Source organism: Lissotriton vulgaris, chromosome 11 (genome assembly GCF_964263255.1).
Source record: "Lissotriton vulgaris chromosome 11, aLisVul1.2, whole genome shotgun sequence".
NCBI classification, from domain to species: Eukaryota; Metazoa; Chordata; class Amphibia; order Caudata; family Salamandridae; genus Lissotriton; species Lissotriton vulgaris.
This window is the reverse complement of record NC_141699.1, coordinates 197,227,303-197,248,554: the sequence shown is the minus strand read 5'-3', so window position 1 is coordinate 197,248,554 and position 21,252 is coordinate 197,227,303. Positions and strand designations below refer to the sequence as shown.

The window sequence follows — 21,252 nt, the reverse complement described above, 5'->3', positions numbered from 1 at the left end:
GTGTAAATCATGTGGTACCGAATAGAACGAGCAATCCCTGCCCGTGGGGTGGTGTGTTCGCCAGGCATCTACCAACCCCCAGGTGCTTTGCCACTCCCGCCTCACTTTTGCCAGCCTATGCACCGCCGACTGGGCCAGCGGGGGATGGGATCGGTCCAAATTGACATCCGTGATGGAATTAAAATCACCTCCCAAGAACACAGGGCCTGCTAAGAATGACACTAGCTTCCCAGAAAGGCGTGAAAAAAACCCAGCCTGGTCTACATTTGGAGCATACACACTACAAAATGCAACATCTCTACCATCTAATCGCCCCAGAACAGCAGTAAATCTCCCCTCCGGGTCCACCATCGTGGTCAAGGGCTGGAAGGGAACGCCAGATCGCACCCATATCATAGTCGCCCTGGCGAATGCTGAGTAAGTGGTATAAAACAGCTGGCCCCTCCATCTTCGCTGTAGTGCATTCCCTTCAGCCTGATCAATGTGTGTTTCCTGTAGTAGGGTCACCTGAATTCCCCTGCGGACTAAATACGCATGTACCTTGTAACGCTTCCTCATGGAGTTCAACCCTCGCACATTCCAGGTAATCCACTTCAACTCAAATTGGGTCGCCATATCGGAGCATGCAACAGTACAAAATCCCCTTCAGCCTAAAGGGCACACTGACAAACCTTGTAAATCCCAAACATCCCCAACAAACCCTCATCCCTCCCCTCCCCAGAACAGGTTCTAAACTGTAGTTACCCATCCAAACCCACTCCCACCAAATGAATACTCTGGTAGCTACCAGAGTCTCACAACTAACGTAAGGTAGAGGGGGTGACTCTATGCCAAATCAGGCAGAACAGCAATCCCACTGCATTTTTAACTACGCGCAGCCTCCAAAATGGAATCCCCTTAGCAGTGCCCCACCCCCAAGGGAGCCCCCGCCCATTCAATCTCTGCCCACCCCTCCCCCGGACCTAGGAAACCGCAGGAACGGCTACCCATTGTGAGAAGTTGGCCTGGTATATAATGCTCACGAATTCTTAGTGATCACTTTGTACCATGCCAAGCAACCCTTATGATGATGGTTGTAATTCAACCTTGTAGACCAGTTATCCTAGTGGTAACGTGGACAAAGCAGTCTTAGGCTAAACTCTGAAAGGCATGTGAAGCCAGCTGTTATACCATACACAACCCCCTTGAATACCAAATGAAAGGGACACCACACAGATATATATTGAAAATATATATTGATTTATTAACTATAAAATCCCCTGGACTCTTTATGAGCACAGAAGCACAAGCGTTAAATCACAAGACAGTTTAAAATACACAAAAGTTGCACAATATGGATGAGCCCTAGGGGCCACCTAAACCATATACTAAGAAAGTGGTATAAGAGATACCAATATGAAAGGGAACAGGCCTAGGGCCTTGGGAATCGCTGGAGCTATTCGAGACTAGCAATGATTAAGTCGGGAAAGGCCCACGGGACTCGGGTGCAGTGTTCAAAGTGCACGCACTTTCCAATGCAAAGTCTATGGTGCGTAAAAAGTACAAAGTTAGAAAGTTAGGAACCTTCCGAGTGACCTACGGAGCTGAAACTTAAGACACAGGCCCTTGAGATGTGTACCAGTGCAGGAGCACCGGCGGAGCTGAGTTACCTCACCCACAGGAAGCGGGTGCACAGGGTCGAAGTAGTGTCGGGTTTCGTCACGCTGGTCGATGGTGCTTGGAGCTGAAGATGCTGCAGGAGGCTGGATGTGAAGAGTTCCGGTGGATCCAAGGGTGGATCTGAAGATGTGAAGACCTGAAAGCAGAGGGGACAGTGTTCAAAGTCACTAGCCAGTGACTACCGTGGAACCAGATTGGAACCAGGCGATGTCGGGTGCAAACAGACGTTGTCGGGTAGCTTCTTTCTGCAGCCACGTGGATACCCGGGGTCGAGGACGTCCAGGAGTCGGTCACGAGCTGTCCCACGTAGGCTTCTCGCTGTTGGCGGTGTCGGCGACCTGATCGGAGCAAACAGGCCTTGGCAAATGCAAGCCACGCAGAAGTGGAAAGATGCTTATCACTCGGACCAGCAAGGTCAGAGCGGGTGCTCCTTTTTACAGGAGCTTGGTTAGGTCTGGAGCAACCAGACCTGCTGTGTAAGTCGTCGGTTTCGTCGCCAAGATGGCCGCTGACCACGTGGCTAGTGGCCGGGATGGCGCGTCGAGTGGCACAATGCAAAAGGGCCCCACGCAGATCGTGGAGATGCTGGAGGGCTGATCTTCGGTGCAAGGGCTGCTCGGTGGTGGGGGTTCTCAGTCCCCAAAGCACAACGTCGAGGATGCCTCAGAAGCTGCGCAGTTAGCTTTTCGAGTGTCTTCCAAGAGGTCCAGTCCCACGTCACTCGGTGCCTCCACGGGTCCCTTCTTTGCAGGGACTGTGGATCGGGCTCTGAGAGGTCTGGGAGTCTGGTTCTTGTCGGGCTCTGGGCTCGGGCTCCGGCGGGAGGCGGCAGCAAAGCAGACGTCGAGTTGCTGGTTGGTACCTGTGTTCACAGGGTGGCCACTCCTAGGCCACAAGGGAGATTCTCTTCAGTCTTCTGTGCAGCAGAATGTCGAAGTCCAGTCTTCTTCTTCATGTAAAGTTGATTCAGGATGATCTGCTGTGCAATGGCACTGCTCCCACTCTTATTCCCAATCTGAGGGGTGGATCACCTACTAGGTCCCTCCTCTGGGAGGAACCAGGCAGGGGGGCGGTTACACCCCCTTTCCTTTGTCCAGTTCCGCGCCAAGCCTGGGTCTGGAAAGTCCCAGGACCGGTTTGGACTGGCCTATGCACGGGGACACCTTGTGTGCCCCGGGCATGTCTGATTCTATTCAGCCTTGTCCTACCCAATACACAAAACCCTGTCTGGGGTGGTGCTCGCACCTCCCAAGGCAGGAAACCCTTTGTCCAGGCCACCATCTGCCGAGTTTCGGTCAGCAGCAGGAGGCCAGACTCGTGTCTGTGGTGGCAGCATCCATTTTGTGATGCTGAGGCTCTGTTTAACTTTAACCGGGGTTAAGGCTACACACATGTCGTGTCCCCCTAGAAGGGTGGAATGCTATCCCCGTCGCCAGAACTGGCGAGGGGATAGTATTCCAATTCGTATGACACCTTACTCGACATGTTTTGATAAAGCCAAACCAAAGATAGCATTTAACCGCGAGGATTATAATGCACTTAAGAGTATATGGTATGGCAATATCCCGGAACAGCTTAGGGAGTGGTTCCCGACAGCTGCAGACAGGCTCAGCTCATGCTAGAGCACCATCTCACATATTTCCAAGCACTCTGCCTCCAGGATTGATGAGGCCTTCCATAGGAGTGGCTGATAGGAACATATGTGTCCAGTTTAGGGTTAGATATAGGGATACTATATCTAAGCAAGAGGTGATTACACCAACTTACCCCAGCTGAGTGATCAGCCAGTTGTGTCAAATATGGAGGCCAGGCCAGGGGTGGCACAATACATGCTGCAGCCCCTGGTAGGCCTTGGCTACACCTATGCCCTGGGTACCTATGGTACACTGTTACAGGGGCCTATAAGGTGAACCGATTCCAATTGTGTTATGCACCTAAGGTACATGGAGTCCATTTTAAGGAGAGAGCAATCAGCCTGGGGCCCTGAATAGCAGGATCCTAGGCCAACTAAGTCAAAAACCAGCTAAACACCAGGCAAAAAGTTTGGGGGTAACCATAGTCAGATATCCACCTTCCTACACCCATCATTTACCATGGGGTACTGCCGTACCTCCCGCCACCCCGGTGCATCACCAGGCATCCACCCTCTTACTGTACACAGCTTGGAGCTGAGAACAATCATTCGTCCAATAAGCCATCAGCAGTCCCTGGAGTGACATGAGGCCCGGTCTGAGAGCCCTCCTCAGAGCCCTCCGTTTCTTCCACCTCTGTTCCTCGTTTAGATCCAGAGTCTGCTCTCGGGATAGCCACCACCGCCCCAGATATAGCAGAGACCGCTTGAAGAGCCGCCAGTCTTTCCAAGTCCGTCTGTGACGTCGATGGTGTCTGACTTTGCTGCACATTTTCTAGTTCTCCGGCCCCTGCGGGGTTTCGGTCAGGTCTCCGCTGTCATCTCCTTCCCCTGAAAGCCATCAGTTCCAGCCCGGTATTCCTCTAGCCATTGCCACGCAGCATCCGGTGTTTCAAAAAAGGTAATTTTCCCATCAACAAACACCTTCAAACGAGCTGGGAAGAGTAGAGAATACTGTATGCCCTCAGCGCGAAGGGCCTTCTTGACCTCCAAAAAAGAAAATCAGTTGCGTTGAACCTCATAGGAGTAGTCAGGATAAATGGAAATGGATGCATTGTCCACCCGGTAAGGGCCCGACGCCCGGGCCTTCTGAAGAATAACATCACAGGCCCTAAAGTGTAGCAGGCGCGCCACCACAGGTCTAGTGGGCCGGCCAGGGGCCAGCGGGCGGCCGGCACTCGATGGGCCCTTTCCAGAGTGTAGAACTGTGTCAAGCCCTCGGGGGCGACCACATCACGCAGCCAGGCCTCCAAGTAGGAAACCATGCAGTCCCCCTCGACTTTCTCGGGCAGCCCCATCACTCGTATGTTGTTGCGCCGATTGCGCCCTTCCGCATCCTCGGCCTTCTTCTCCAGCTGCTGCACTCTCCGTAGTAAATCTCCTATCGCCACGTCCGCCACTGTTTGAGACGGCTCCAGCGCCTCCAGGGAAATCTCTGTGTGCTTGACGCGATCTGCCAACTTCCCATGGTCTGCTCGCAGTAAGCCCAGACTCGTCGACACCTGCGCTATGTCATGGCGCAACGCCTCTTTTGTGTCAGATATGGCTTCCAATATTTGGTCCAGCTGTTGCTGTTGTAGCCCCAGCGCTGGAGTTCCAGTCGAACCCTGTTCGGTACTCTCCGTCGGTGCCTCCATCGCGTCAAGGGGCGGTGCTCCAGGTTTCGCCAGCGGTTTCCCCATACTCAAGTCCCCAATTCCCAGTAAGGAGGACTGATAACCAAGGGCCCGTGGTGGGTGTCCTGCCATCGCTGCCCAGCTTCGACCGGCCCCTGTTAGCATCAGGCTCCCCGCCACCCGTCGATCTTGGGCAATTATCGCAAGGCACCAAAAGCCTCCGTCCTGAAAGCCTGTACCACCACTGATATCCCAGCACCTCTAAAGATTAGGTCCCACCGGCCAGACTGTCGCCCCTGTGAAATGGCGTGTCTTCACAGTGTTCTGGTCAGGATTGTCCTGGGCGCCATTGGTCCGCATTGGCACTCCCCCTCCGGTGTGCCGCAATCTTCTTCCCCAGGGGCTGCACCTCGACCTCCCCGCGTCTCAGTCTTCTTTGAGGTTGGCCGCTCAAGCCCGCCTTCCGGTGTGCCGCTCCTACGGTGAGCCCCACCAGGTCCTGTGGGTCGCCGCTCCCTCAATATAGCGCCATCAACGCTGACCAGTCCTGGTCCCGCTGGCCCGATGGGAGGCAGAGCTTCACACCTCCCACAACTAATCCTGAAGTGTCGGCACCTCCAGCCACTGCGGCGTCGCTATACAATGAGTGCCCCGTGATGCAGCATGCTCCCAGGTCGGATGGGGTGGAAAGAAAGCTCCAGCAATGCGCTATGGCGCGAGTACCTCCTCTGCTGCGTCCCCCCAGGTCGTCCCAGCCACATAGGCCAGCTCCGGTCCCAGATCCCAGTGGGGGCAAGTCCCCGCAACAAAGCGGTCGGCGCCGCAGACACGGCCCCCACTCGAGGGTGACAACTCTGCGTCCCGGTCAGCCAGTCCATCCCCACTCAGGCGGCAGCCGCTCCCGTAGTGCAACAGATCTCCGCAGCAGCCCCAGCACCACTCCGCGGCTCCTCCCACTCTCTGGCGCCAGCAGCGCCAACCGGTGTATGGTCTGCCGCAGCTCCGTTCTCCAGTCGGTGGACACCGACGCAGCCCCCAACTTCGAGCACCGTCGTGGCCGGCCCGCCCCACCTCCGCGGCGGCCTTCAATCCACTAGAGGCCGGGGATGCGGGTCACGCTGTAGGCCCGTCAAGATGGCCGGACCCTCTCTCGAGGGCCAATGCAAATCGACGGGATGCGCCGTCGGCCAGTCACTACCCGACCTCTGGGCAGCTCGCGGGACACTCCTCGGTTCCAGGGAGCCCCCTCGAGCCACGGGCACCACCAGAGTAATAGCAAATTCAGGATAATTATTGAGGCAAGCACGGAGCTCTCAGCTCACGCATCCATGCCCGATGGTGTCCAAGCCAAGCCCCCTCTATAGGAAAACCTTGATGGATCTACACAAATGACCCCTTGCTGAATTCAGAATTTTGTCTACTTTTCAGAAATGTATAGCTTTCTGGGATCCATTATTGGTTTCACACCCATTTCTACCACTAACTGAAAAGAGGTTGAAGGCACAAACAATAGGAACAAGCATTGGTATAGCCAATAGGTCTCGCCTTTGGGACCTTATAAGTGTTTAGCCATGCAACACTCGATGTTGTTGCACCAAGTATATTGTATTGGATAACTAAACACTTATAAGGTCCCAAAGGCGAGACCTATTGCCTATGCCAATGCTTTTTCTGTTGTACTACTGGGAACTGTGGTCAAGCAGTGCAATATTAAAAGGCCTGGCAGGATCATTGGCAGGTACCGAGGAGAGATGGCTCCAGTGTGAAATGGTGTGTATAATCTGGTAATGCAAGATGTAATGTGTGCCTCTCGGAGTGTGCATGCATGTATTCAAAACATTTCCTTTTATGGCACAGTCCCCGTTAAACACAGGGTATTTTGGGTCGATTTCTTTAGACACTAGGCCCATCCTGTAATGTAGCTCCTATGTTATGTTAGGTTATGTTATGTTATGGGAACTTATACAGAGCATGGCTGTCCCAGCAATAGGGCGTCCCAGCATTAACGGAGCAAACAGTAAAAAGGAGTGTAGCTAGATCGACGTGAAGAGTTAGCTTTTAATCAGCTTCCTAAATATCCAGTGGTCGCTGGTTCTGCTCATAGTCAGGTGGATGGAATTCCAGAGAGTAGGTGCCTGAGCTTTGAAAAAACAGCCACCAGCTCTACAGCGGCGGACTCGTGGAATACACAGCAGATGTAGATCGGCAGAGAGCAATGCCCACCTAGGAAAATAGGCTGTGCAAAGCTCCTGCAAAATTAGGGGACCCTGGCCATGCAGGATCTTATGAGCAGTACATAGGGTCTTAAATTGAATTCTTTGCCTTATGGGCAGCCAATGAAGACGGCGAAGAAGATTGGAGGTGCAACATAATCTGGGAGCCGCAAAAAGAATGCGTGCTGCAGAATTTTGTACATGCTGGAGTCATGACAGATTTATTAGTACCCAGCAGTAGACCATTACAGTAGTCCAGACAAGATAAAACCACCGACTGCACTATCAGTTGGCGGGTAGAGGTGTCAAAGAAGCCTAAAATAGGTTTACGGCTACGCAGGAGGCCAAAACATGTGCCAGCCACCTTCTTTGCATGAGGGTCAAAAGTAAGGGCAGTATCAATCAAGACCCCTAGATCTTTAACAATGTTATTAGGTTGGGAGGGGGGAGGGGGCCCTAATGCCGTGGGCCACCATTGGGAATCCCATTTATGGGTGTCGCGGCCAACCAGGAGCAGTTCTGTTTTAGCAGAGTTCAACTGCAGGTCGTTGTTAGTCATCCAATCAGAGATGGCCATTACATCCTCACGGAATTTCATTTGGTCAGTGGCCGGGTTGTTAGTAAAAGTGAACACCAGCTGGGTGTCGTCCGCATAAGTTGTCATTTCGATGTTACGTTCTCTGGCTAGCAGAGCCAGAGGGCGGACATACACATTGAACAGCGTAGGGCTCAAAGCCGAGCCCTGGGGGACACCGCACTTGAGAGAGTAGACACTGGAAAGGTAAGGGGGGGCGTGAACCTGGAAAGAACGTTCCGAAAGAAATGCCGTAAACCAGGCCTTTGACTTTGATCTCTTCCAAACATTGAAGAGACCGTGTCAAGGGTGGCACTAGGATCGAGTAAAACCAGTGCTGATGTGCTACCCTTGTCTTGTGCTGCCCGGAGCTGCTCAGTAACTGCCAAAAGTGCTGATTCTGTGCTGTGTTTTGAACGGAACCCGTTCTGAGAGCTGTCCAGAATAGAATTAGACTGTAGATAGTTAGTCAGGATGGTGTTGACATGGGATTCCATAATCTTGGCCAGATATGGAAGCAGAGATATAAGTCTAAAATTCTCTGATACGGATGAACCAAGAGCATGCTTCCAGGAATTGAGAATCACAGCTGATTGGAGGGAGTTGTTGATAAATATCCTGCCCTCCCACATCAAGCAGTTGTAGATTTTTTTAAAGATCTCAGGTTTTATGGGTCGTCGGGGGAATCGGATTTTACTTTCGCTGTCAGAGTAGCTAAGTCTTCAAAGGACACAGGTGGCAGGGTCTCTAAGAAGTCAGAGGCTACCCAGGGAATGGGGTTTGCTGTGGATTTGGACGGGCATTGCTTTGCGTCTAAGGCGCTATAAATAAGGTCCACCTTATTAATAAAGAATTTTACCAGAGCGTCACATTGGGTATTGGAGGAGGTGGTATCACTGGAACCTATTGCGGGTTGCCGCATATCTTTTACAAGGGAAAAAATGGGTTTAGAGGATTTGGAGCTGGAGGTAATGGATGCTGCATAAAAAGAGGCTTTCGTTTTTTAAACTAAATTGTAATAGACTTTTATAGCCTTTCTGTACGTGTGTTTATCAATGTCATCATATGACCGCGTCCAAGCCCGCTCTAAGATTTTACATTTTTTTCTTTCAACTCGGAGAGTCTCATTATACCAGGCGTGTGTTTGAACACCCCTGGAATCAGACAGTTTCTTCGGGTTACATTGATCGAGTGAATTATTAATCCAACCCCTAAACGCTCTTTCAGCTGCCTCAGGATCAGAAGGCCAAAATGGAGGGAAAGCTATATCCTACGTGTGCTTTTTTTCACACTAGATTAGTTTATTTCTTTTCATATTTCATGACCATTCATTGCTGCTCATTTACACTACAATTTCATGAATAACGGTGTGGTGCGTTATAAATGCCCACCATAGAGGCAAAACGAATGTTGATTTTGTCCACTTTAAAAACGCATTTTGCATTTGGTGTCAGTCTCTTCTTAAGGTAGAGGGTGTGCCCATTGCAGGTAAGCACTAGAACAAACGGGCTGGTGCCCCAAGATGGTGCTGAATATATTGACCCCTTTGGCTCAGAGCGGGGGCAGTATTGATGCCCGGAGGCATGGAGGTGTATGTTAGACTTAATAGGGTGAAGTAGTGTACGAGCAGTACTGGGGCTTTGGGAACATGTTACTGCTCAGTGTGTCTATTTCGGGGTTCAAATGCAAATAAACTTACAGAAGAAAGAGTGGCACATGCCATGGCAAAGACACTTCTGCATAACGCAAGTCTGGTCAGGCCAGCTCTTGAATTGCTGGCGTAGCTCAGAAGTGATTCAGGTCTTTGAAGCCCCCAACCCCCACCTTCCCCGAGAGGCATAAGTACAAACACAGAGGCTCCTAGACACAGGGTGAGCAGGGCCAAGCTGCAGACAATGGGAGAGTCCACCATGATCAGATGGCAAACAACTGGCAGACGCCATCTTTGTCTGTTTCTAGAACTGACACAACTATGCATAATTAATCGCGTATTTACAACACAGTTAATCTGTGAGTGTATTTACTCCTTCCCTTAACCCTCCTTCACTTTGTAGTTTAAGAGCCTAAAGCTCCTGCCTGGAATTGGCTCAGCACCAGTCTTACCTGCTTCTCAGGAGCACCCCCATGCGGGCAGATAAGATAACATGGATCAACCTGGGACTGACCTGTGAAGATAGAAATGAGACGGAGCTGGCGTTGTGAGGGGAGGGAGGGCTGCTGATTCACGGAGGGCGTGGGGCCTAGGGTCCCCGTCAACTCGCCTTTCAGTGTCTTAATCCCACTAATGGGGCTGTGAAACAATGCCTTTTATCTCCTGATCCCCGATTGTGGGCCATTAATTGCAGCTGAAAGGTCCCATGCCTGGCTTTACCCAGGTTTGAGTGCTGCTGGGAGCCTGCGAGTGAGGAGTCAGGGCGCGGGCGAGGGGCGGACAAAGGGGAGCAGACATCGCCTCTGTCCGCCCTGGCAGGAAGGAGCACTTTGAAGTTGATGTTGTGCTGAACAATGGCCACTGAGGCCATTGTTAACCTTCAGAATGGGTTCCAACACCTGTCTTGTCACTTGAAACATTAACTTTGCCCTGAACTTTCTGGACCGAAAAAATACGGTCACGGTAGACACTGCCGAGCCTACCAGAGGGCAGAACTGAAGCTTTGAGTCTGCTTCAGAACAGTATTTTGCAGGCTTCAACTTGTCTATGATGACTAGATCTTGACACCCAAAAACATGAACAATCTGCAAACACACATAAATAGTAGTACACATTTTCATTGACTTTGGGGCATACAGTGACTCAACTGACCGCGTTCAACAAAGAAGCCTGCAAGTGGTGGGCGGGCGCCACAGCGACCGATCTGTTCTCAATTATCGCGCCCGTGTCTGGGCATTGAAAACAGATGTGACCCGTGTGGGTAACCGCAAGCAATAGGCCGTGGGCGGAGCAAAGGCAGGACATGCACCCGCCTTTGCCCAGTTGCGTGCTGTCTTTCTGAGAAAGACGCACGCAAAGCCCAATAGCCTATGACACAAACAAAAACACACGCACAAGCGTGTGGTGAGCTTTCTTAAGCCCTTACATAAAGTCTCGCAGTGCGCGTTGCACTAGGCTCGACCTAAAAATAGGCAACGTCTCACTAAAATATCAAAACTGTGTGGAAAGGGGGCGTGGCTAGCAGCCACCGATGGCGGCAGCACTGTAGAGGGGCTCCCACAGCAAGGCGGCATCCCGCACTAATCCGCAAGTAAAATCCGCAAAATTCATTATCCAGTCGGGGCGGACTGGGTCTGGAGACCGTGCGACATCTCTTGGAGCAGATTTGGTGCAGCGGAGTCCTGGCAGTCGCCGAGGAGGTGAGGAGAAAGTAGGCGCCTACTGTCCTCCTCGGAGCAGCGGACTGGTCGGCGGACGGAACCCGGGCAGAAGCTCCACATCGGCGGATGACACTTGCCGGAAGTGTCGACCCCCCGACGAAACCACCAGGAAGACTTCCCAGGCCTCCAAGTTGAGGAACAGGACTTGCGGAGGGTCGGTGTGCCCTGCGCGGCCCCAACCACAAAGGACAAGCCTTCACGGAGGACGCCGCGGCTCAAGGGCGGGACCGCCATCTTGAAGGGCGGATCGGCTCCGGTTGCCGCAACGCGAGCAGGTCAGTGCTGGACCCCAGGGCAGACACCCCTGAAGAACGGCGGCCGGGGGAGGGGTGCCGGGAGTGAGGGGGGAGATCTGCCAGCCCCGCGGTGCCTCAGGGACAGAACCTCCGCAAGGCACAACGAACGGCGAGTCGGCAGACCGCGGGGAAGGCCCCCCCCCCTCACATAAGAGGAAACAACGCCGGGCAGGTGACGGGCTTACCGCCGGTATTGACTGGGTGTGCTCTGGACCGGCAGCTGAGGGGCCGCGAGGGCAGGCACCATATGAGCGCAGGGGCACGAATGTTGATCTGCACACATTAGAGTGGCCAGAAGGCTTAGCGCTCCAAGACAGAACTCAGGTGCATCACACTTACCACCAGGAGAGGGGCAGTGGAAATGCCACGGCTGCACAAGAGCCGCAGAGGACACTGTTAGACCCCACACCTCTCACAGTGGACGGACCCGTAGACCAGCCCACAAGTGCAACAGCCGGTACCACTCCATACAGTGGGGCTTACACAACTTGAAAATTGATAACACCCGGGAGACGCGAGCAGTGTCCTTTTCCCTGAATTTACACGCGCTCCTGCTAGGGATTATATCGATCTCGAGTGGTACATCATGGCGAACAGAGGCCCCAGGCACACCTCCACCCAGGCCAAACTGGAGAAATTTGTCTTTGACAAAAAGACGCCCCCACAAGAACAACGTAAACCCACGGGGAAGACGACGGAAACTGAGGGGTCAAAGAAAGCGGCGTTGGACGATATTCTGGCGGCACTGGCCCAGGTACAGGAGACGGTGGGGGCGACGGCGACCGAAGTTACCCTGATACGCGCAGACCTCCAGAAGATGAACGAATAAGTGAAACAAGTTGAAGTGGTCACCAAATCCTTAGTTGAAGATGTCTCAGAGTTACAGATCGAAATGGGCAAATTGCGAGCAGATAACAAAACACATAGAGAAAAACTGGATGATCAGGAGGGGCGCTCTCGAAGAAACAACGTCAGAATTTTAGGTGTGCCGGAATCTGAACTTACAGGCGCTATGGACCTCTACGTGGAGGATATGATCAAGAATCAACTCCAGCCCAAAGGACTTTCGCATTTCTTCTCTGTGGAACGGGCCCACAGGGTGCCAGGAGGGAAGCCGAGGACAGGGGGCCCAACGAGACCAATACTGGCGAGGCTCTTCAACTTTAGAGACCGGGACACTATCTTACAAGCGGCGAGAGTGGCGCCAGCCATTCAGATTCAAAACTCTAGGGTGTCATTTTTCCCGGACTACACGGCGGAAGTCTCACGGAAAAGGAGAACCTTTCTTGAGGTAAAAAAGACGTTAAGAGAGAAAGAATTGCCTTACTCAATGTTCTTTCCGGCCCGGCTCCGAGTAGTAGCTGATAAAAAGGTCTGGTTCTTCGACTCTCCTGATGCTGCTAGGGACTGGCTTGAAGGATGGCGCAGTGCGGGCCAACCACGAAAGACACACAGAACGAACCACGGCCAACGAGAGGACAGCCGGGCGGGGTCCCAGGCATCAGGCGGAGGAGGAGCGGGAAGATCCCCGACACTTGAACTCACGGAGGCTGACGAAGAAGAATGACCCAGAACAATGGACGCAGGAATAGACGCTGCCTATTGTGCTTGGAACTAATATTTTGTTGTGGCAGATGGACTCTGGCCTGTTTGACCCCGGCGGTAAGCAGGGATGCCGCCTGCTTGGGGAGACACTCTCCCCCTACACGCAAGTACTCTGGTTTGGGGATGGGTTAAGCACTCTGCTCAGTTGGGGAGGCGGGCAGTTGGAAGTCTGTTAAGCAGGGGGGCAGGGAGGGGGGTGAGGGGGGGATCCTTTGGTTCCGTTCGAAATACACAGGTATGGACAAGGAATGATGCAATGCTTACAAGCGGTTTACCTACAGTTTGGTACATATACACCCGGTCTGGTCCCTATGTTACGACATCACTCAGTCTAATGCACAAGAGAAGAGTTCACAGTTTAGATACGAAGAGAGTTAGGCACACCACCTTCCTCATAACTATATATGGCAGCACGCCCGACACCAAGAACGGAAGGGGTTGAACCACCTTCGCGGGGCTCTTCCCTGCGAATACTGTCATGGAATGTGAGAGGACTGGGAGATAAAGTTAAACGTTGATTGGTGTTGACCGCACTGAAAAGGCTGAAACCCACCATAGCACTCCTGCAGGAGACACATTTAACAGGGGGGGAATCAAAGGCCATGGATAGAAGGGGGTACAAAATGAAGGTACACTCTGACTTCACATCCGGTTCTCGAGGGACCGGCATCCTACTCCAGAAATCCTCACACTTTATTCCACTACACACTAAAACTGATGAGCAGGGATGCTTCGCTGCTCTGCAGGGCCAGTGGGAGGGTAGGCTCATTAACTTGGTCTCGGTGTACATCCCCCCAGCGCTACACTCAGTGCAGCTCCCAAAACTTGCAGACTTCTTACTGACCCTGCCCAAAGGGGATGTTGTTCTGGGGGAAGACTTTAATGCCATTGTAGATACTCAACTAGATAGGTTTCCGACGATAGCTCCCGTTGGGGGGCCCTCCCGCTTCCAACGGTTTTTGACAGCTATGGGCCTCATAGATATATGGAGAAATATGCACCCCCAGGCTAAACAATACACCTTCCATTCCGCTGTGCACGGCAGCATGTCCAGAATAGACCACTTCAAAGCACTAGGCAATGGTATCCAACACACAGACGCCATAGAAATTCATCCGAGGGGAATTTCAGACCACTCCCCAATCTCCCTGACGATGTCCACCCAGGAAAAGTCACGCAAGCGAATATACCCTATAAAAGCTACAAATCTTAAGATCCCCCAAGTTCGCAAGACTCTTAAACAGGTGACGACACAGTACTTCGCTGAGAATGTGGGCTCAGTACGCTCCTCAGGGGTTGTCTGGGAGGCATACAACACGGTGTTAAGGGGTCAAGCAATGAACTCAATTACAGGTTATAAAAGGGAGAAAGCTCAGGAACTGACCAAAATGGAATTGCTATTGCGAGAATTGTCGACAGCGCACGACCTACACCCCACCCCGGACATGGCCCACGCACTCCACCTCCAACAGCAGCTATACACAGACCATATGCGGACTCAGGTAAAGGGACACATAACGGATACACAAAATAGGATTTACGAAGTAGGAGACAAGGCGGGTAAGATGCTGGCATGGCTCGATAAGAGGGGAGGTAGTTCAATGGGTATTCAACAGGTGAGGAATGGGTCGGGGGAGATACACACGAACCCGGAGTAAATAGTCGAGACGCTCGCTACCCACTTCGAAAAGGTATACACCCCTGAACGAGTTGTGACACCTGAAATGGCCAGAGCGGCGCTAGAGCAGATCGAGGTACAGACACTTCCCTCAGAGGCGGCTGCAGAGCTAGAGGCAGATATATCCACAGAGGAGCTCCAATTGGCTATTAAGGCTCTGCACCCGGGCAAGGCACTTGGGCCGAATGGCATACCTATAGAGTGGTGTCAATCGACGCCGGAGACACTAGGCAAACACCTACTAGCAATGTATAAGGAGTGTTTAGGGAAGGGAATACTTCCACCAGATCAGAGACTAGCCAGTATAGTAGCAATCCCTAAGCCGGGGAAACCACCGGAGGAATGTGCCTCATACCGCCCTATCTCTCTACTTAATGCAGAAGTCAAAATCCTCGCCAAACTCCTGGCAACCCGCCTTCTACCTCACCTACACACACTCATACATCCGGACCATTCGGGATTTATGCCACATAGAAACACGGCACTCAATCTGCGGAGACTACACGGGGTGTTGGCTCAGGCGGAATCGATCCCTACGCAGGCAGTAATATTGGCCTTGGACGCCAAAATGGGCTTTGACCTTGTAGAATGGAACTACTTGTTCGAGGTTTTGAAACGGCTGGGATTCGGCCCCAAATTCACGACATGGATTAAATTGCTATACGCTGACCCTATTGCACAGGTGGTGGCTAACGGCCATATTTTGCGACCATTCCCTCTGGGAAGAGGCACTCGTCAGGGGTGTCCACTCTCACCATTGCTGTTCGCACTCTCGCTAGAACCACTGGCTACATTAATCAGAACCACACCACTACTGGCGGGAATACGCTGGGCGGAGGGCAGGGAGGACCGGCTTTCCCTTTATGTAGATGATATGCTGGTATATTTAACAGACCCAGAAAACGGGGTGTCGGCACTCTTGAATTTATGTAATAACCACGGTCAAATATCGGGATACACACTAAACTGGAACAAGTCGGAGATGTATGTCCTGAAGGGTCCGATCCCGGCACTAAGTGCAGACTGCCCCCTAAGGACAGCTGGGTCTTCCTTTCAATACTTGGGTATACATGTCACAAGGGACCCAACGAAATTTATGGATAAAAATCTGGGGCCGCCCATGGCCCGACTTAAGCAAGATGTCAAGTTCTGGGCAGGCCTACCTCTGACGCTACTGGGGAAGGCAGCATTGTACAAAATGATGTCTTTGCCTCGATTTTTATATATACTCGAAAATACTCCATACCCGGTGGCCCCGAGTTTCTTCAAAAAAGTAGCAGCACTGGTGTCAAATCTTTTATGGGGGAACCTACCGGCACGCATTGCGCAATCCAAACTACACAGGGGCTGGTACGATGGTGGAATCGCACTGCCTAACTTGAAATTATATTATTGGGCGACACAATTGAAACCTATCAACCACTGGCTACACACCCCGCACAATGATCCAGCATTCCAAGCAGATAGGGCGCAGCTAGGCACAAACAGCCTACTGGCTCCGTTATATGACAGACGGAAAGTGCGTAAACTGGAAGGACCCACCAAACTCACTGTGACGATATGGCATGCATCGACAACGGCACTAGGATGGAAGGGGAGGATAACCAAGCTTACACCATTATGGGACTCAAGAGCCCTAGGTAACATGAGGAACAGCAGAGGCTTCTCGCACTGGGATGCAATAGGGATATCTACAGTGGGGGATCTACGGGAACGGGGAGACGTGGTGCCTTTTGAAAGGCTTAGAGAACTATATGACCTGGGAGAGAGGGAGTTATATAGATATATTCAGATACGGCATGCATTGCTCGCCGCCATACCCCCTGACACTGACTTGCCGGAATCGGCCCCGCTTGAAGACCGCCTTCTTACAGATTTTATGGTAGAACGGGCGACTTCACTCACGTACCGTAAACTACTGCACAACTCGCCGGACCCAATGGCTTCATTGAAGGAGAAATGGGAGAGCGATACGCATGAAATGGACGAGCAAGAATGGAATGAGGTGGTGGCGTCGCCTAAGGAAGTCGGCATTTCCGCCAGACTAGGGCTTGTCCAACTGAAAATTTTACATAGGGTTTATTACACTAGGACTACACTACACCGCATTAACAGAGCACAACACCCTTACTGCCTACGGGGGTGTGGGGAAGAAGGCACGTTCTTTCACACTATATGGGACTGCCCCCGTATCCAGGAATATTGGAGATAAATATTACGAACAATATCACAGACATTAGAGATCTCTCTACTACCTGAACCACAGAGGTGCCTCTTAAATGTGTGGGAAGCTACTGATTTGTCCAGACACGGTCAGCTATGGGTCACGCTGGGCATGATAGTTGCCAAAAGCGACATCCCGCAGCGTTGGGGAGTGGCGGAAGTACCAACGAATACCCAATGGTGCCTCAACATGGACAAAATAATGGTGACAGAAAGGGCGGTATACTCTAACCGAGCGTGCCCGGGGAAATGGAATAAAATATGGACCAAGTGGAACATATACAGGGGGGAGATCTGTGAACCCGTGCCGGAAGACGATCCAGATGTGTCAGATGAGGAAGCGGAGGAGGATTAACAGACTTCACAGGTCCTGTACAGAAGGATAGCCATGACATAAGATAGACAGACAGTGGGGATGGACCCCGGGGGTCCCTTGGGGGGTTGTCGGGGGGACTGAGACTGGGAGGGCCTGACAATTCACACTTCCACGGCATAGCACAGCTAGGTAGGAGCTAGATTGAAGCTACTCGGAGGGGATTGGTAGTCACCCGATCAATGTGACCAACGACCAAACTGAAAGACCGCACTGTGAATCCTTACACTTCTTGTGTTTTTGTTATGGTTTGGGGGGGGGGGGGGGGGGCTTAATTTGCGGAATATGATTGAACTGTACCTTTTCTTTGATATAGTAATAAGGATTATGAAACCGTGACATTTGACTTCATCTTGACACTAATGCATTGTGCTTACCGTATTGTGATGGCGGCCAGCCCCACATGTTGTAGGCCAGCAGCTGTGTAAACTTAAAGGTGCAATAAAGGTTTTTTGAAGAAAAAAAAGCTGTGTGGAAAATGTTGGCTTTCTGACAAAAGTCTGCCTTTTCTTGAAAGCTGATAAGATGTTCATTTTAGCACCAACCCTTCATTGATACCATTTGCAGGGGAAAAACAGACGCTTTCTTCTGCAGCACTTTTTCCCATTTTTCCCCTCAAAAAAACAAAATGTCTTATTTTGGCTAATTTCTCTGTCCCCTTTAGGGAAATCCACAAATACTGGGTACCGTTACAATCAAATTTGGCGTGGATCCCTGATAACTACCCCAAATAGCCAAAAAAGGCTGAGTACAGGAGGAAGGAGGTGGGGGGAGAGGCCTAGCAGCAGAGGGGTTAAAGGGAGGGGTAGTGGCTCCTAGCTATATTGTGTTGGGTTGAGAACCTATATAAGTGTTTTGGGTTGGACCTTTAGCACCAAATCTTTGTTGCTAAGGAGGCGGACGCCTCAGTAGCCATAGGGTTAGGTGAAGATAGACCACTGTCTGGCAAATTGTCCAGATCACTTGATATCAAATATGTTGCTATCAGCATTATACTGGTTGTCATTTTTATAATCAGTATCCAGTGTTATATTGTTGGACACAAGTGTGTGGTGCAGTATAATTTTAAGTCCTGGGCAGTGAGGCATGGTTGTCTGAGTCAGATAAAACTATTGGCACAGCGCCCTGCGTTAGTGACGTCAGTATCGGCGTTGATGCTTGAGTTGTTTGCTTTGGTCATGACGTCTAACATGATGTTAAATATGGAGACACGGGTGAAATCATGGGTGGCACCAAGGCGTTAGCCATTGCCGCCGATACCAGGGAAGTGGTCGACCTGTGAGGCTGAGGGACACAGTAGGCATGGAGGAAGGATTCGCCGACTGAAACCCAACTGGGAGCATCCTCTGATCCATGGGGCCCGTAGGTGTTCCAGAGGGATCTGGTGCACCACCAAAAATCTCCTCCATAGCTACCTTTAGTTGCTGCAACTGCTGTGGCATCACTGTCCATTTGGGAACAGGCTGAAGAAGGACTAGTTTCGGAATCAGCTCTGCGTAATGGAACAGGTACTTGGTGCTTCAGGAGACTGGGTGGCGGGATGAAGAAGCCCTATGTTTTAGGGTGACTTTTTGGACTTACCAGAGCCCTTTGACCTCAATGACAACTGATAACGGGAGCACATCTGTGCACTTGACTTTTACTGGGACCACCATACCCAAGAGTTCGACCTTTGTAGCTTTTTGATCAACTGAGTTCAGCAACAACAAGCTTTGCTCCAAGTTTGTGGGAAGCCTTCTAATTCAAATTGATGCAACATGGACACAACGGCGAGTCATGTTTGGAGGGGAGGCACCATAGACATGCGTTATTAGTGTCTGTCACAGATATCTGTTGGCTACAGTCGTAACATGGCTTAAAATCTATAATCTTCCAAGGTGACAATGCACACTAGAGAAAATTTAGGGGAAAAAATCTGCCAGGTATAACAGGATTCAAGCTCCAGATTCGCATCAGCAGGATTGGGGAAAAAAAGGAAATTATGCCTGCGCAAGGAGGTGGTGCATATTGATATATTGGCCCGAGGTCATGTACGAGGAGGGCCAGACTAGAAGCAGAACCAAACTGAGCCAAGTGCTGATGTGCAAAGGAATTGCTATGAACGTTTTTGGATCCAGACTGGCACCTGTGGAAATTCACATGGTGAGGAATCTGTGGTAAGAAGTTAATATCAGAAGCTCATATTTCCAGAAAATAAACATAATGGTAAATTGGCAAGTACAGGAGTAGGGTAAATGTGTTACTTTACATTATTTGTTTTATTTTTTCTTAAAGTTTTACCATGTTAAAACATTGTTTCCTTTATATCTATCACCTTAAAACAGGAGCTTTAGACCCAATTCCAAACTGGACTACTAATTAAGAAAGAAACAAGGAAAAATGCCTACCTGTCTGTAGAAATTAGGGAAATCCTCAGCAGTCTCGGATTTTCGAATTCCCTTGCCACCGCCACCTTCTGATGCCTTGATCATCACAGGGTAACCAATTCTTTCAGCTGCCTTAAAGAAGGTTAGAAACATTTCAAATCAGTTGATTTAATTGCTCAACACAGTACACAAAACGCACAATGCGCACACTGGCATCTAGTGATTAATCCCTTACCTCAAGGCCTTCATCCACATCTCTCACACAGCCACGCTCGTACATCTCGGAGGGAACACTGACTATTTTCTGCAGCTGGTAATCTTCTGGGGTCCATTCCAGCACTAGATCTGATTATATAGAGCAACATTAACAACCACAATGACAGAAATACAAACGGCATCCAGACAAAGAAGCAGGTATAGGACTGCAACACAGAGACATCAAGCAGATTATGTGTAGTACTTGTTACGAAAATACTTCTGTCTAAATGATCCATAAGAAGTGAACACAACTTCAGCTGATATTTGTACTACTTAAAGGAAGAGAGGAGCGGAGTGAAACAAAGTGAGAAAAAGAGAAACCAGAATGAGTAAAATAAGCAGAGCAGGACAAGTTACTTACCTTCGGTAATGCATCATCTAGTAGAGACATGATCCAGTCGCAGATTCTTTACCTTTAAATTTTTGATAGCAGTACCTCTGCGAGCCAATAGGTGATGAAGGACGACTCCGCGTGACGTCGTAGGTGTCGGGTTCGTCATCAGCATGACGTCCGCGTCATCCATATAGGCACCACCCGGCTCGCTGGCATCAGTACTTTTCACGACCTTCCACATCAGAAGCGCGGAGCCATGTAGTGACCGACAATGGTGTGTTAAAAGCAACTAGGGCCTTGAAGAAGAACATCCCTTGCCACTAAAAACTAATCCGCAGTGTGGGGAGGATGGGATGGCCTGTAAGGAATCTGCGACTAGATCATGCCTCTACCAGATAAGGTATTACTGAAGGTAAGTAACTTGTTCATCAGATAGAGACATTTAGCCATAGATTACTTACCTTTGAACAGATACCCTAGGAAAACCTTCACTGGAGGTGGGACTGTGGAAAAGCTTTAAACCAAGAAATCTGGCAAGACAGAGAGGCCAAACTGGCCCTCCCTATGAACCTGAGAATCTGGGCAATAGTGTCTGGTGAATGTGTGCAGAGATGCCCACGTGGCAGCTTGGCAGATATCAGCAACTGGGACACCACACTGGAGAACTGTGGTGGCTGCCTTTGCTCTAGTAGAATGGCGCCTAAGGCTTTCCGGGAGCTGTTTCTTTGTTAAGATGTAACATATTTTTATGCATAGAATGACCCAGCATGATATGGTCCTCCTTTGTACAGCACGCCCTTTCTTTGAGCCTACAAAGAGTTGGTCATCCACCCGTAACTCTTTTGTGCGATCAAGATAGAACAAGAGCGCTCTTTTTGGGTCCACACAGCGGAGACACTCCTCTTCCTTTGAAGGTTGCGAAGGTACATAGAAAGTGGGCAGGCAGGGTATCAGACTGTCCCAGGTGGAAGAGTTTTACCACCTTAGGCATAAAAGATGCCCTAGTGCAGAGCACTACTTTATATGGAAAGATGGTCAGGTAAGGAGACTTAGTT

The 21,252-nt window shown here is 50.8% G+C and overlaps 1 protein-coding gene across 2 annotated transcripts in view; it reads right to left on the bottom strand.

Moving 5' to 3' along the window:
- Positions 1-21,252, bottom strand: part of ACACB (acetyl-CoA carboxylase beta) — a 1,895,698-nt gene that overhangs the window by 1,707,123 nt on the left and 167,323 nt on the right. For both annotated transcript variants that reach the window (XM_086943101.1, XM_086943102.1), the window contains exons 6-7: positions 19,841-19,950; positions 19,627-19,737 (exon numbers count right to left, since the gene is read on the bottom strand). In XM_086943101.1, the coding sequence (XP_086799227.1) occupies positions 19,627-19,737; positions 19,841-19,950 (221 nt within the window). The remainder of the gene's footprint in view (positions 1-19,626; positions 19,738-19,840; positions 19,951-21,252) is intronic.